This window comes from Passer domesticus, chromosome 14 (assembly GCF_036417665.1).
Source record: "Passer domesticus isolate bPasDom1 chromosome 14, bPasDom1.hap1, whole genome shotgun sequence".
Lineage (NCBI taxonomy): Eukaryota > Metazoa > Chordata > Aves > Passeriformes > Passeridae > Passer > Passer domesticus.
In genome coordinates, this window is record NC_087487.1 from 5,834,205 (window position 1) to 5,848,303 (window position 14,099).

General features: G+C 43.6%; 1 protein-coding gene across 16 annotated transcripts in view; it reads right to left on the reverse strand.

The window, feature by feature from the left end:
- The window catches only part of TJP1 (tight junction protein 1), a 189,492-nt gene that overhangs the window by 58,060 nt on the left and 117,333 nt on the right, over positions 1–14,099 (reverse strand). The window contains exon 1 of one of the 16 annotated variants that reach the window (XM_064388978.1): positions 10,348–10,836. The exons of the other annotated variants lie outside the window; for them this stretch is intronic. Coding sequence (XP_064245048.1) covers positions 10,348–10,380 — 33 coding nt within the window. The 5' untranslated portion in view covers positions 10,381–10,836. Of the gene's footprint in view, positions 1–10,347; positions 10,837–14,099 lie in introns of those variants that run through there. 16 annotated transcript variants of the gene reach the window in all.

Consider the following 14,099-nt stretch of genomic DNA (forward strand, 5'->3'; position numbering starts at 1 on the left):
TATTTTGCAGTGACTGGAATTGCAGTACACAGGTGAATACATTCCTGATGTCACACTCCCCCAGAAGAGGAGACAATGACACCATGCTGTACAACAGAAGCTCAGAATTATATCAAATGCCATACATGATACATACAGCATCAATCAGATGTACCTCTTTATTTTCCACCTCTCAGCAGACTAGAACAGAGATGCTTAGTTTTTTGATCCAAATGCACTGAACTCTAACAGGCTTAAAATCGGGCAACCAACAGAATATATTAAATATACACATATTCCCTGGGAACAAAAATTAAATTGTGAATTGCTAAACTTGCCTTCATAGGTAATAGGCTATCGTGCTTCTCATGCAGAGTCTTGATTCAGAAGTCTACCTACCCCAAACATCCAGCACCTTATTTTCAAAGACAATATGGATTCCCTGTGTTTTGTGGAAGAAATTAAAAAAAAACAATTTATCCTTCTAACAGTCTCACCAGGCTACTGGATTTAAATACTTTATTCTTTTGAACTTATTTCTCCTCTTCTCATGATCTCTGCAATTCAGGCACTACCTGATCTAACAACTATTAATAAAAGTAAATAAAAGTAAAGACAGTAAAACAAAAAATCAAGTAAGTTTAATTTCTATTCAGGTTCTAGTCCTGTGTCTTCATACCAAAGAAGGTACTGGCATAATCACTACGTGTGATGCCCATTAAGCATCAGACACTAAAAGGAAACATTTGTCAAATTCTTCTTATTCTTCACAGCAATTCAAGAAAAGACACTGGAGCTCAAGCTATAGGATATATGCTACATTGCAGTAAACGACTTTGTACTGTACTCAAAGGACCATTGTTGTTTAATCCCTGCTCTGCCCAGTCACACACACTTTCTTCTCCCTAATCCACCCACTCTTTAAAGCCAGCGCATGAACTTTTCAAGGCTGCTTGTTTGCAGCAGCTCTGAATAAACCACACAAACCGCATCTCTCACACACGTGACTAGTTTTGAAGTGAAAATTAACACAAATACAATTTAAATGGAGACAAGTCAACACTTGGGCCCAGAGAACCGTGTGTGTAGTCAGCAGGGAAGAAGTGTTGTTATAGAAAATGGGGGCGAAAAGCAGGGAATGAGAGCTGGCTTTGTTCACAGGCAGTAGCCTGAGTGCCTATCAGTCAGCAAAAGCATTTTTAAAACAGCTGCATCAAAGCTTTCTGCAAGTTAGTCAGCATGTGACAGGCCAGCACATTACAACAGTGCCACAGCAATCTCTGCATAATAGGAGTGCTCCGAGTGACCTGAAAGGTCAGTGTTTTCAAGCATTCCAGTAATCTGTAAATTGCCTTGGCTTATCACTTGGAGGCAACATAATTACATTGCTTGAAGGGCTAGGACAGTAAAGACAGATTTTAGGTATTATGTTTTGGTCAGCTACATACTAACCTCTACACTGTAAGCATATCCAGGAAACTCAGAATAATGTACAAATTTTAAAAAGGAACATAAAACCATCAAAGTCTGCTCTTCTGATAGAGGGAAAACTATTGACAAAGTTTTGTAACCATCTATAGTAATTTATCAAGTAAAAATATCACTGAAGGGTTTTTTTTTTAATTCTTAACAAGTGTTCCAAAATGTTTAAAGATACTGCCTATAAAACTAATTTTTAAATACAGCAAGACTGCAACTACTACTGAGTAAATTAAAAGGTCCTGTTCTGGAAGTTAAAAGGTGGAGCAAGCAAAATGCAATTTTCATAGTAAGGGTTTAGTTCCAGTTGAAAACCAGTACTTCCTACCAGAGAAGAGAAAAATTATTGTTGCCAGCTATAAACATCCCAAGCAATTTACTCATAGCCAAGCAAGGCACTGGCCATTGACTTTAACAACAGATTTTTCTACAAATAAAAAAGCAAAATTAGATCTACCAGTCCATCTACCTCACAAGATTAAAAATGTTGCCATTTAGTTGCCAACAGCCCGATCAGGCACAGTCAGAACTACTTCCACCCACTCTTAGATTGGTGGGGTGCCCCAGAGCACAGGACGCAGGCACCAGCCCCCCAAGGGTGCACAGGAGGATCTGTCCCGGCAGCCCCAGCTCCCCCCTCCCTGTCCAGGGCAGCCCTTTTGTGCACACCACCAGCACCACCTGCTTCCACTGCCACCAAGCACGAACAAACCAGTGCTACTGCTTCACTAGAGGTGAATTCGAGCATTCACACAGCAGGGACAAAAATCAAATAGCAAGTAAAAAATTCTCCATTTTAGTTCCATCATAAAGAATAAAGAAAAAAGCTATGCAATATTTCTCCGAAATTGCTTGCTTTTGTTTGAAGTACTTTTAAGGCATGGTTGATTTTTTAAAGTGCAAATAATAAATGCAGTCAGAAGTTCAGGCTAGCGAAACACACACTGCAGAAACATCACATTTATGTTTAAAAGGCATCTCCTGCCTGTTTAAACTACAGTGCTAGCACAGCTTCAAGTGCAGGACATAAATCTCACATTACTGTAAACCAAACTAAGTTTGCAGCCAGAAAGACAATACTAGTATTACCAAAATGCAACTGACTTAAAAGGTGCCCTCATCATGCAGGACAGAAAACAAAAATCCAACACCACTGGTCATTCTAAAGGAGAAACTATCTCAGTAACTCTCAACCACTGGCACCTTACTATTCCTTACACACCTTCCCAAGACAGAGCCATTTACTGATTGCAAATAAACACAACCAGTAAGAAAACCTTTTATGTTAGCACTGGTATTCAAACAATTTAAACAACAGATCCCCTCATTTGAAACTCAGCACTTTCCAGGGCAGTTCTAGGGTGGATTTACCATTGAACTACCAACAATAAACAAACCACAATAAACTACATGAGCACTGGAAAAAATAACCCCACAGAGTGCTTCTACAGCACTATCTGATTCAGATGAAACATGTTCTTTATTCAAGCCATCAACGTGGTTACTGTAAACCTGTATACCTTGCTTGTATTTCCTAGCTAAACATTCCCTGCTTTAGGAATATTAATCCAGCCTACATTTTCCATAGAGAACAAAACCCAATCAAAATGCAAGTGCATTTAGTTCTCTCATGAGATTACACTCCAGGAATTTCCATTCTTACATAGCTGGGTTATTAACAGAGAGGTTTATCCTGTGTGCAATGGCCAATCACTTTGCACAACTTAATTTCAAATCTGAAGGAAACACAAGTTCCTTTGTCAGAAAGCCATGCCTTTAAGCTTGGCTTTAAGATCTTAATACCCACTGAAAAAATGATTCCAGGAGTCCAGGTTTACAGGAAAAGCCAGTATCCCTTCACCTAACACTGTGCTGAGAAACCAATTCCTGTGAAGGCATTCCTAGGCAAAGGAGCATTTTTTCCAAATAACATGTAGGAACAATGCTGGGTCAGGCAACATTAAAAAGTTTTTAAACAACCATCCTGTGATGAGAGGGTTAATATGATCTGGCCTTCTCCCAGATTCAGTTCTGGGGAAGCCAGTCATCCAAAATGAACATGAATTACGTATTTATTACAGTCTTGGAATTTGTTCAGATAAACAGTAATTGGCAGAGTTAGCCCCAGGTACTATCATGATTCCATGCAAATTACAGCTAACTAATTAATTGATATCACATTGTCAAGTAGCACCTCAAAGTTACTTCTAGAGCTTTACAGCTACAGTCGTTCCAATTGTCACTTTCTATTAAAACCAATAAATCTTTAAAGTACATAATTTACACCTATTATATTTTCAATGAAGATGAAAGCATCTGTGTATATACTATTTGTTTTGTTTTTTTCTTTTTCTTTTTTACTTTAAAATATTTTTATACACCTTTTTACAGCAGCACGTGCCCGGTCAGTCCTTTGCAAAGTCATGTCACCACTGCTGTAATTTAAGTAATAGAAAAACTTACATCATTGCTCAAATTTCACAATCTGTCCTGTTTCATTATGCTACTGCTTCTGGTTGTAATTTAAGGTTATTACTTCCTTTTAATTAACTTGAAAAATTGAGCAGTGTCTCTGCAGCCACAAGTTACTTCTTATTAATTTTTGTGTTATTGAATTCATGGTGAACATAACTAAGCCATTACTGCTGCTGCAGGAGCACCGTGGCTGTCTGAAGAAAGAGACCCCAGCAGGTTTGCAGGGAAGGGCAGTGGGTGTTATTTCAGCCCAACAAACTCTCCTCCCAGAGCCGTGTCCAAACGCTTGACCATATGTTCTGAAGTGTATTAACAAGTCTCCAAGCACCTTGCTCATTCTATCTCCCATCTGGATACATCCTAAGAAACAGTCACCAGCCCAGAGTGTAAATAGCTGGAACGGGTCCATTTAATATTTACAAGAAAATTTTTAAACTGGATACAGAGAAGGAGGCCATCTGTTAAAGTGATTGCTGACCCAGTGGGGCAGAGGGGAAGACACTGTTACTGGACCCCATTCAAACCAGACAAGGATCTGCCCAAACAGTCCCAAAGGATCACAAGTTGAAAACTAATTACTGCCTTTTTAGGAGGGGTGGGGGAAGATTTCAGAATTAAGTTCCTAAGAAGAAGTCAAATGTAAAAGGCAACGTGAGGAAGACAGAAGGCTGCTCTGCAGTGCAGTCCTTACTGGGAAAAGCCTTGGGAACTACAAATCAAACAAACTGCCGACTTTTGCTCAATTTCTATTTTCAGCATTATCAGTACTTTGGATATGTGGGGGTGGGGAGACAAAAAAGCCATCAGAGCCATACCAAGTTCTGTTGTTGCTTCCTCTGCTATGGGAAGTTAACCATACACCTTCTGATGAGTTATGTGAGCCAAAAAGGTCACGTTTGCCTGCTTCTCCTAAGAATGAACCTCTCCAATGCAGCACTCCCTACTACTGTCATCTTACTGAATTTAGGCTGCCCTCCCCCACAACAAAAGGGAAGAACATCTGTTTATAATGGATTAAGAAACAAGAATCCTATTAGAGATTACCAAATACTCTTGAGAAAATACTTTTTTTAATGTACAGCCAATATTTAAATTTTTTAGCACCAACAATACAGTTAATTTTTCCAAGTGTCTAAATAAATCCTGATGTGCAAACGCAGGGAAGACTTCTAAAGAACTACTGAAGATCCTACAGAGTCAGGAATAGAAAACACAAACCAAGTGCCAATCCTGCACACACTGGGGCAGTTCTCCAACCCTGCAGTAGCCCAGCTACATAGCCCAAAGAGTCCACAGAGCCAGGGGCTTAAGGGGCTGTCTCAGAGTACACCACAGCAGGAAAACCCCATGGATAACCAAGCAGACACCACTGGCCCTGGACAAGTCACCACACTTGTGGCCTCAGCAGCACTTGTTACTCTGCAGCCTCCAAGGGATCCACGCTGGACCTTAAATATCCAGCTGAACGTGTCCCTCCATTTCCTCAGATCCTTCACTCAAGCACATCACAGCCCTGAAACAAGAGCACCCCTACTATTTATGACTGTACAGTGCATATTTGAATAATCTGTCCCTAAAATAGCATCATTATAAGACAAGACAGTGTTTTCATTTCAGGACTTTTTGGACTCAGCATAAATACACTGCACAGAATCATGGAATTCATTTTAAGACTTCCCTACGGCTGTTTGCTTAATCAGTACATTCAGTGGAGAAGTCATTAGTAATATATTTGCTTGAGAAAACACTGAGCATAGTTTGATATTAATTTCTTTTGTACTTATACCATGATAACACAGAAATACTTGTGGGGATATAAATGACAAATGTCTTTTTTAACCCATACCAAAAACAATAAAAGCATTTGTTTCAAATACTATCCCTTAACTCAAACTGACACTTCGAATTTGACAGTGATACAAACCAAATGTTGGGACTATTAATTTTGAAATGGACATGTACATGGCTTTACTCCCCCCACACTGTGACTAATCAGATTTTCCTCTGCCACTCCAGTGTGTACACAAGACATGGCCTTTCCACAAGGTATAGAGGACAGGGGAAGAAAACAGAAAGGAGGATCTTATTTCACACTGAAAGCTTGTTGGCAAAAAGATGGGTGAACCCTTCAGTCCTTGGTGAGAACTCCAACTTTGATACAAAGCTTTCAGATGAGTGCTTTGACCTGAGATAGAAAATACTTTTGCATAGCATTCCAAGTAATAAACCCAACATATTTAGCACAGTTCAGAGCTTGAGTAGTCAAGTAGTTACAGTTCTGTTTCCAACTCAGTACCTTATGGCGTTAAAAACCAAGTATTTTCACAAGTACCCAGAAGGTTTTGACAACAATGGCACATTGCAGTGTGAACACAGATGTATATTCAAGCTCAATAACCACTCTTGACTTCAAGAACAAATTCAAAATACTATGTTTTGAGCTTTTTTAGCACAGACAGAAGCCCAGCACCTATTCTCACAGAACCTAAACAGTAGCACAATGCACATCTCAGAATACCTATGATGTACAGTAACCCATTTCTAGAGGTTTTCCCTGACACAAAGATTAGCTAGCTGGTCACTGATAAGGTCTTACTGATTTTCCACTCTATAAAGGTGGAGCCAGTTGCCAGGCACCGTGAGATTTCAGCTCTGTTTACATTACAGTAATCTTTACACTGCACGTTGAACCAGAAGCAAACTCCAGCACACACTTCAAAATGACCTACGCAGTGTGGAGCTTGCAGCTCCTCTCACACTGCAGCCCAAGTCATCCTGGAAAATGCACCTCGAGAATCATCTGGTAGCTGAAATTGCTGATAGTCCTAACTTGAACAAAGAATTCAAGAAAATCCAAGCCTGAAATACAAGCTACTCATATGAATTAGTCTCTGAAAAATACCTACCAGTATTAGTATTTCCTAAGTTCCAAATACAACTTACAGAAACATGAGCAAAACTAAATACAGTATTTTAAAGGCTCTTTTTTCCATATAGGAGGTAAATTCTTTGGTTAAACTGAATTCTCAGTTACTTTCCCTTATATGTTTTCTATATATTTATTTCTTTGTTGTTACAGCTGAAGAATCTCACAAACAACAAAAGAAGAACTGATCTAACTTTACAGTGCCCCCATACAGACTTATATAGGAAAAATAAAATACTGCTCCAAACTTAACTATCTCACAGACTCAATTAAAAACCACTTTAAAAACATTTGCACATATATTGCTCTACAAGAAACAAATCCATTGGTGTTTCCAAGTAAGATTTGGGGTACAATACTAACCCCAATTTTGAAAACCACAGACCATTGCCTCTAAAACGTAAAACCAAGGAATCCTTGCAATCAGCATGTCTTGAACCATTAACACAGTCCTGCTCTCAGCTCCTGATTCAAGGGGTTGTTAACAGATACGTGCCTGGAGCTACAAGCTCAGTTAAAATAACCAAAATTAGTTACACGACTGAGGTGAAAGACTGAAATACGCTTCATGAACGTATTTAAAAATAGAAGGAAGTCTCAAGAACTCACATTCAGCACTCAAAAAGGCTCAGGGATTCATTGAAGTTCTGTCCCCACATTTACAATTTAAAAGCTCTTCAGAGTGATTTTTTTGGTTTGGGTTTTTTTACCCATGTGGACTGTATTTGAATCTCCAACTTAAAGGCAAAAGGAAAGTTTACATCCCATTGCCATGACCCTGACAGTCATTCCCACAGCATCCATTAGTACAGTTCAAAAAGACATCAGAAGAGATTAGGCCCCTTAAATTTTGCAGTGGCAGCCACAGGCAGAATAAACTTCCAGCAAGCCTTCCTTTCTCCACCATTTTCTATTGTATATTACCAACAGCAACAACAAGCACATAACACCTTAATAAAACCACATTCTTACATAGCACAGCAGGGGAAAAAGCTAAGTAATCAAAACTGAAAGGCAGTGAAACTGTTTGTGAAAGACTGTTGATAGTAGGGCGTAACATAATCAATCACAGCAGCCAAGATTATCTCATGTACAAATAAGAATTATTCAGCTAATCAAAAATAATTTCTCTTTCTTTTTTCGGTTTTTTCCAGTCAAGTGTGCCACAGTAACTGTGGATATGGACACAGAGCTCAAAAGTATATTAAGTAAATGTTAAGAGAAAACCATTCACCATTTAATGCTTTACATCCCCAAAAATGAGAAACCAGATACCACGTCCAAAGGGGTAGCTAAAGGAAACAAGATCTAGAGTGTGAACACAGAAATCCCACAATATTCTAGTATTTCCAAAATACTTTTTAATCTTCTTGTCTATGACTATTAAAAGTACATGGAGAGAAGCCCAGGAACTAATGACTGAAATACAATTAACATTATCCATCGACTGAAAGCACCTCTGTTGTGACTCATGTGAACTGTATGCATCAGATTCTAGTCTTTAAAGACATTTCTGTGATCAAGATAAAAATATAATGAATAATTTTGATAAAAAGCTATCACACATTAAGAATTTACTCTGACAGCCACAGGACTTACAAAGTGAGTTTTATTCCTGAGAAAGGGATGTTGTTTCAATTACATGACTTCCATAAATCTGAAAGCATCCCAGTGAAGAGTTAAACCCCAGTGAGACTATATTTTGCAACAACATTCTTAAATTAACATACCTTTCAGTATAATTAGTTTGGCTGATACTGTATGCATGTATGCAAGCTCCAAGGGCCAATGTGATATGACCATGAGCAGGAAGAGTTTCAAATAACTGCTATGCCAAGATACAACTCCCAATTAACACAGTCTGTACACCAGTCCACAGCCAAAACAGATACACTTTCTGTACACTTCTGCAACTTTAAATACACTTCCCTATTTAAAAATAGAAAAACACTTCAAGACAGTACATGTATGTGTGGAAAGCAGTATTTGTTCACAGCCTCACAAAATAGCTGTATTTTAAGAGAGCATTTTGAGCCAGAAATGAGAATTTTATACCCTGATTTTACAACAAGAAAAATCTGCAAAATTTAAGTTGATGCAATTTCTCACAATCCCTCACAAAGCAGAACTCTTAACACAACATTTATCTTCAACTCCTATTTGTTGTTAATATAGATGCATTTGAAAAGGGCTAAAAAGTATATTTTATCTATCTCCATAGCTAGGTGATAACAGAAATGTGAAATATTACCCAAAATAAGTTACTCTTCCAACAACAGACGTTTATTGTTGAAATGTGTTTGTCTATATGTTAAAGTGTAACACAATACCTCCGGAAGCATACTTAAAACGAGGCATGAAACTCAGCAGTCAACATTAACTTTTAAATTTTTAAAATTTTTTAAATTCCACTCTGGAAGCTGAGGTTGCCTTGAACACACCTCTAGAAGCAAGACTCCGGAGCTGGTAAAATCGCCAGCTAACAGTATCTTACAGCTACAGTAAGTTTGTTACTTAGTATCTCAAGCGCCGAAGTTTTTCGGCACTAATACAGCAAGGTGTACATTTTACTTCAGCCTGCAGAATACCACTTGTGAGTAAGTGCATACCAGCAAGTGACATCAGACCGAAACCACGCAGTTTCACTCGAAAGCAAACTCCACCAAGCCGAGCTCCGGTAACGCCAGCTAGCACACACGACGGGAACTCGCCGCGCTGAAGCCGGAGCGACTACTCGGGCGCCACAAGCTAAAAATTACTTCGAAATTCAAATTCAAACTAGTTTCAAAGCGAACCTTTAATTTGACACGAAGGAGAAATAACCTGTTGAGCGTTCCTAACTCCACCTCTCAGCCCCGGGCCGCCCGGCGTTACTCACGGGGGAGGTCAGAGTACACACCCCGCGACGTGCACCTGCACCGGCAACACCTACGGATCAGGTGGAGGACCGGCACAAGTTTCTGACGGATTACTGCCGCCCCAAAGCTGTTTACCGTATGTCAGCAACAATCATCCCCGACTGATTCAGCGGCCACAGGAAAAAAATCCTGCAGTACTGGACTCTCCCGGTTGAACCTTTCCTAATTGCCACCCGGCTCCAGCCTGGAACAAAAGGGCACGGCGGGAGCGCGGGGGCTTCTCCCGGGGGCAGGGCCCGGCTGCCGCGGCCGTCCCGCCGCCGGGGCCCGCACGTCCAACAGGTGGGCGGCCGGGCGGGGAGCGGGGCAGCGGCCCGGGCGGGGGGGTGCGGGCCACCTGCGCGCCCCTCCCGGCGGGCAGGAGGCAAGCTCCGCGGGGAAGGCGGCCGGGAGGCTCCGGCCCGCCTCGCCCAGCTCCTCGGTCCGCGCCAGCCCGTGCCCTCGGCACCGGCGGGGGGAAAGCCGCGGCCACGGCGGTGAGAGCTCGGCGGGGCAATGGGAAAACCGCGCCGGGGGCACGGCAGGAGCCGAGCGGGCAGGGAACGCGGCCGCCCCGGGGCCGAGTCTTACCTTGGTGGAAGCCGCCGCGGCCCTGGCAGACATTTTGTTTCCTTCTCTCCCCCGGAGCCGGGCGAGCGTGTGCGCGCCTGCAACTCTTCAGGCCGGGGGAGAGAAACTCGGCGCCGCCACCGCCCGCGCCTCACGCAGCCGCCCGAATAAACATCCCAGGGCGCGGGGGGGAGGAGGAAGAGGAGGACGGCAGGGAAGGGGCGGGGACGGGGGAGGAGGGAGAGAGGAAGAAAGAGGAAGGGGAGCGGAGGCTCAAGTTTGATAAAAGTGCGGTCTCTCTCCCGCGGCGTCTGGCGCGCCGGGGCCGAATTCCGCCGCCGGGGCACGGGGCGCGGGAGCGGCCGCGCTGCCCCCGGGCCCGCCCGCTCAGCGGCCGCGCCGCCCGCCCGCCTCGTGCCTCTCCCCCCGCGCCGCCACCGACATGTCCGACTGCCGGCACGGCCCATCCCGCCGCGGGGGGACTGCCCGCCCCGCCGCCGCCTGCCCCCGCTTTGCCGCAGGACCCGGCCCCCTGCACGGCGGCGGAGCGGCGGCGGCAGAGCGGCCGGTCCCGGCCCCGCGGGCTGTGCCGGGCGCGGCGCGGTGAGGGGCCGCCCGCGGGGCTCGCTGGCCGCCGGGCTCCCCCCGCGCCATGGTCGGGGCGGCGGGGGCCGAGCGCGGCCGGGCGGCGCAGCCTATGGGAGCGCGGGGGGCGTTTGAACGCGGCAGCGGAGCAGGCCGGGCCCGGCACCGCGGCGGGACCGCCCCGGGCGCTGCGGGCATGCGGCACCGGCGGCACCGGGCTCCGCAGGGCCCCTGGCCGCGCTCGCCGCCGCACGCGGTCCTGCAGCGCTCACGGCGACGGAATTCTCGCCCCCCTGGAGCCGGCCGCAGAACTGGGATGTCGATCAGCGCGGGCTCAAGCCTGGTTTTGCGTTTGCCCATTGTTTGAAGGGGCGGGACGTTAGTTTTCGAGTTCCTTAATTGTACATTTTGTTCTTGAGATAAAAGCAATAAAGACACAGAAAGAAAACAACTTGTGAGATTTGCTTTGCTTTAAGGTGGTGACTGCATAGCCTTAGCATTTCCTATAGCACCATGAACTGCTGCCTGTGGCTTTGGAAAATAAACTTTTCCCAGTATTTCAGACAAAGCGGTTTTAGTCACATTTACAAAGTAAGTATTTACTTAAGCACTAAGAGAAATATTGCTCTTTTTTTTCCATTTAAAAGGAACGGCTTTTAAAGATGTTATTTTACTTTTGGGCGGTGGATGCCCAACCCATGCACGATGAGGCTGCCTGAAAACGCAGCTGGAGCTCGGACTTTGGAGATGGCTCATGCCACAGAAAGTTGAGCACACTCCCAAACCTTGTAGGGCCAAGTCATAAATTAACCAAGCGACTTCCAGAAGCATCACCCATTCAAGTGCTTCAAACCCCACTGAAAAGATGGCACACTGTTTATTACCCGTATCACTACGGTCCATAGTTTATGATGTTGATTAATTTACTCTTTAGAACTAGATAAGAGCTCAAGTGGCATGACTAATCAGGTACATAAAGTTCCAGAGAAAGCAGAGTAGGTGAGAAAAATCGCAAACCGAAATGGGAGTACTTTGCACTCACTTTGCAAACATTTCATGAGATATACATGGCAGTAAAAGCCATGGTATCAGGGTCAGATTTTCTCGCAGTTGTACAATTTATGAGCCACCAGCTGCTTTTGTGCTCCATGCAACCTCCAGCAGTACTGAAATTCTTAAAAAGAGGTAATAATTCAACGATCCAAATCACTCTTCCACCAAGAAACGCCCTACCCAAAGCTACTGTATGAGTTTTACGTTTGTTCTCTTTTGAAAATAAACAAATTCATATTCCAGGAAATAGCCGGATCCAATTCCCAAGGCAGCAGTCCGAAACCGGGGGAAGGGCCAGCCCCTGCACCGCGGCACTCGGGCCGGGAGAGCCCCCCGGGACCTCTGCACAGCACACACCGGGACAGCCTGGCAGCTCCAGGGACCTCTGCCAGCCCGTTCCCGGCCTTCTGACCCCTGACCGCTCCCGGAGAGCCCGAACACCCGGCCTCGCCCTCTCCCTCCCCCCGAGCCCATCCCCTGTCCCGGCTCCACGGGAGCTCCTGCCCGAGCCCCTCCGCTGGCGCCTTCCATGAAAACACTGCAGCACATGTTCTATTTCTTAATTGCTAGATGTAACTAAGCCTCCGATTATTTTTTTAAACTCTATCTACACGCGCAGAAGGCGGAAAGTGACGGGTTTTATGCCCACATGCTGCACTGTCAGAGTGTTCACCAGAGGAGGCAGGAAGGAAAAGGCTGAGATCACAACAGGAAGGAGGGGGAAGATTTCGAGGTGTGGAGACGCATGAAAAGAAACTCAGGGGAGGGTGACCTGATAAACTGAAGGGTAAAATAATCCCTCCCTTTCACCTTTTTCTCCTTGAATAGTTCTGGACAAGACCTATAGGCTGGGGAGGAGGACAGGCTGCGAACGAAGGGTAAAGATGAACAACCAAGGTGAGGCAAGGGAATGAAAGAAGACTGAAGGCATGCAGACAGAGGTGGAGATGGATTCCCTACAATGAGGGAGAAGGAGCATGGGAAAGAAAAACAGTTATTAAAGTGTTGGGAGAAAGATGGGGAACAAATAAAAAGATGGAAAAAATATTAAGCAAAGAAAGCGGCACCATTTTTGTATCATACATTGGATGAAAAAATGCTATCAATGTATACACTGAATTTAACAAGGAGGGAGACCATTTAACAAGGAAGGACTTCTGCTAGGGGTTCAAAACAGCTGGATATGCTTAACTCTTTTGGCCCATAGAGACTAAGGAAATTTCCTTCCTTCCTTCCTTCCTTCCTTCCTTCCTTCCTTCCTTCCTTCCTTCCTTCCTTCCTTCCTTCCTTCCTTCCTTCCTTCCTTCCTTCCTTCCTTCCTTCCTTCCTTCCTTCCTTCCTTCCTTCCTTCCTCCCTCCCTCCCTCCCTCCCTCCCTCCCTCCCTCCATCTTCCTTCTCTTTCCATCCATCCATCCAACAGTTATATAAATCTTCATCTCTACTCTTGATACAAATTAGAGGAGCCAGAACGTCATCTTATTCTATTAGCATTGGTAAAATGCATATATGTTTCAGTAGATACAAATTCTTTTTAATGAATGGTTTTGCTTGTTTTTATACAAAGCAATACCAGAATCATGTTGCTGTCCTTTGAAATTCTTCCTTCAGGAGGATTTTTGCATCTCTTCATTAACAAATTGCTCACAAGCAAAAGTACCATGAACAGTACTGAAAATGCCAAATCAAATGTTGGCCAAGTCAACACAGAATTATTAAGTGCAAATAGCTTTGAATTTTATAGTTCTATTTATCCTTGAATAGATTTTTAAATTTTTAAATAAATATTACAAAATTCATGTCTGAAAGAGCAAGTTATATATTGTTAAGACTGTTAGGATTCCAGTGCATTCATGTGCTCCCTTTAAAAATCTTTAGTGAAACAGCAGATGTCTATATATTTATATACACATATTGCCATATAGCAAGAGAGATGTATGTGTTAGTGTTTAGGTATATATATATGCCTTATATATACAATACATTCAGTCAGATACAGTTATATTGCAAGTCCCATCTGTTAGCCAAGGGATCCGAATTTTAAAGCATATTTCTGATTCTACCCATGTAAGTCCTGAACACAGGATCATCACTAACCCCTATCTTTAGACAGAAAATTGTCTTAGAAGTCAAGGGC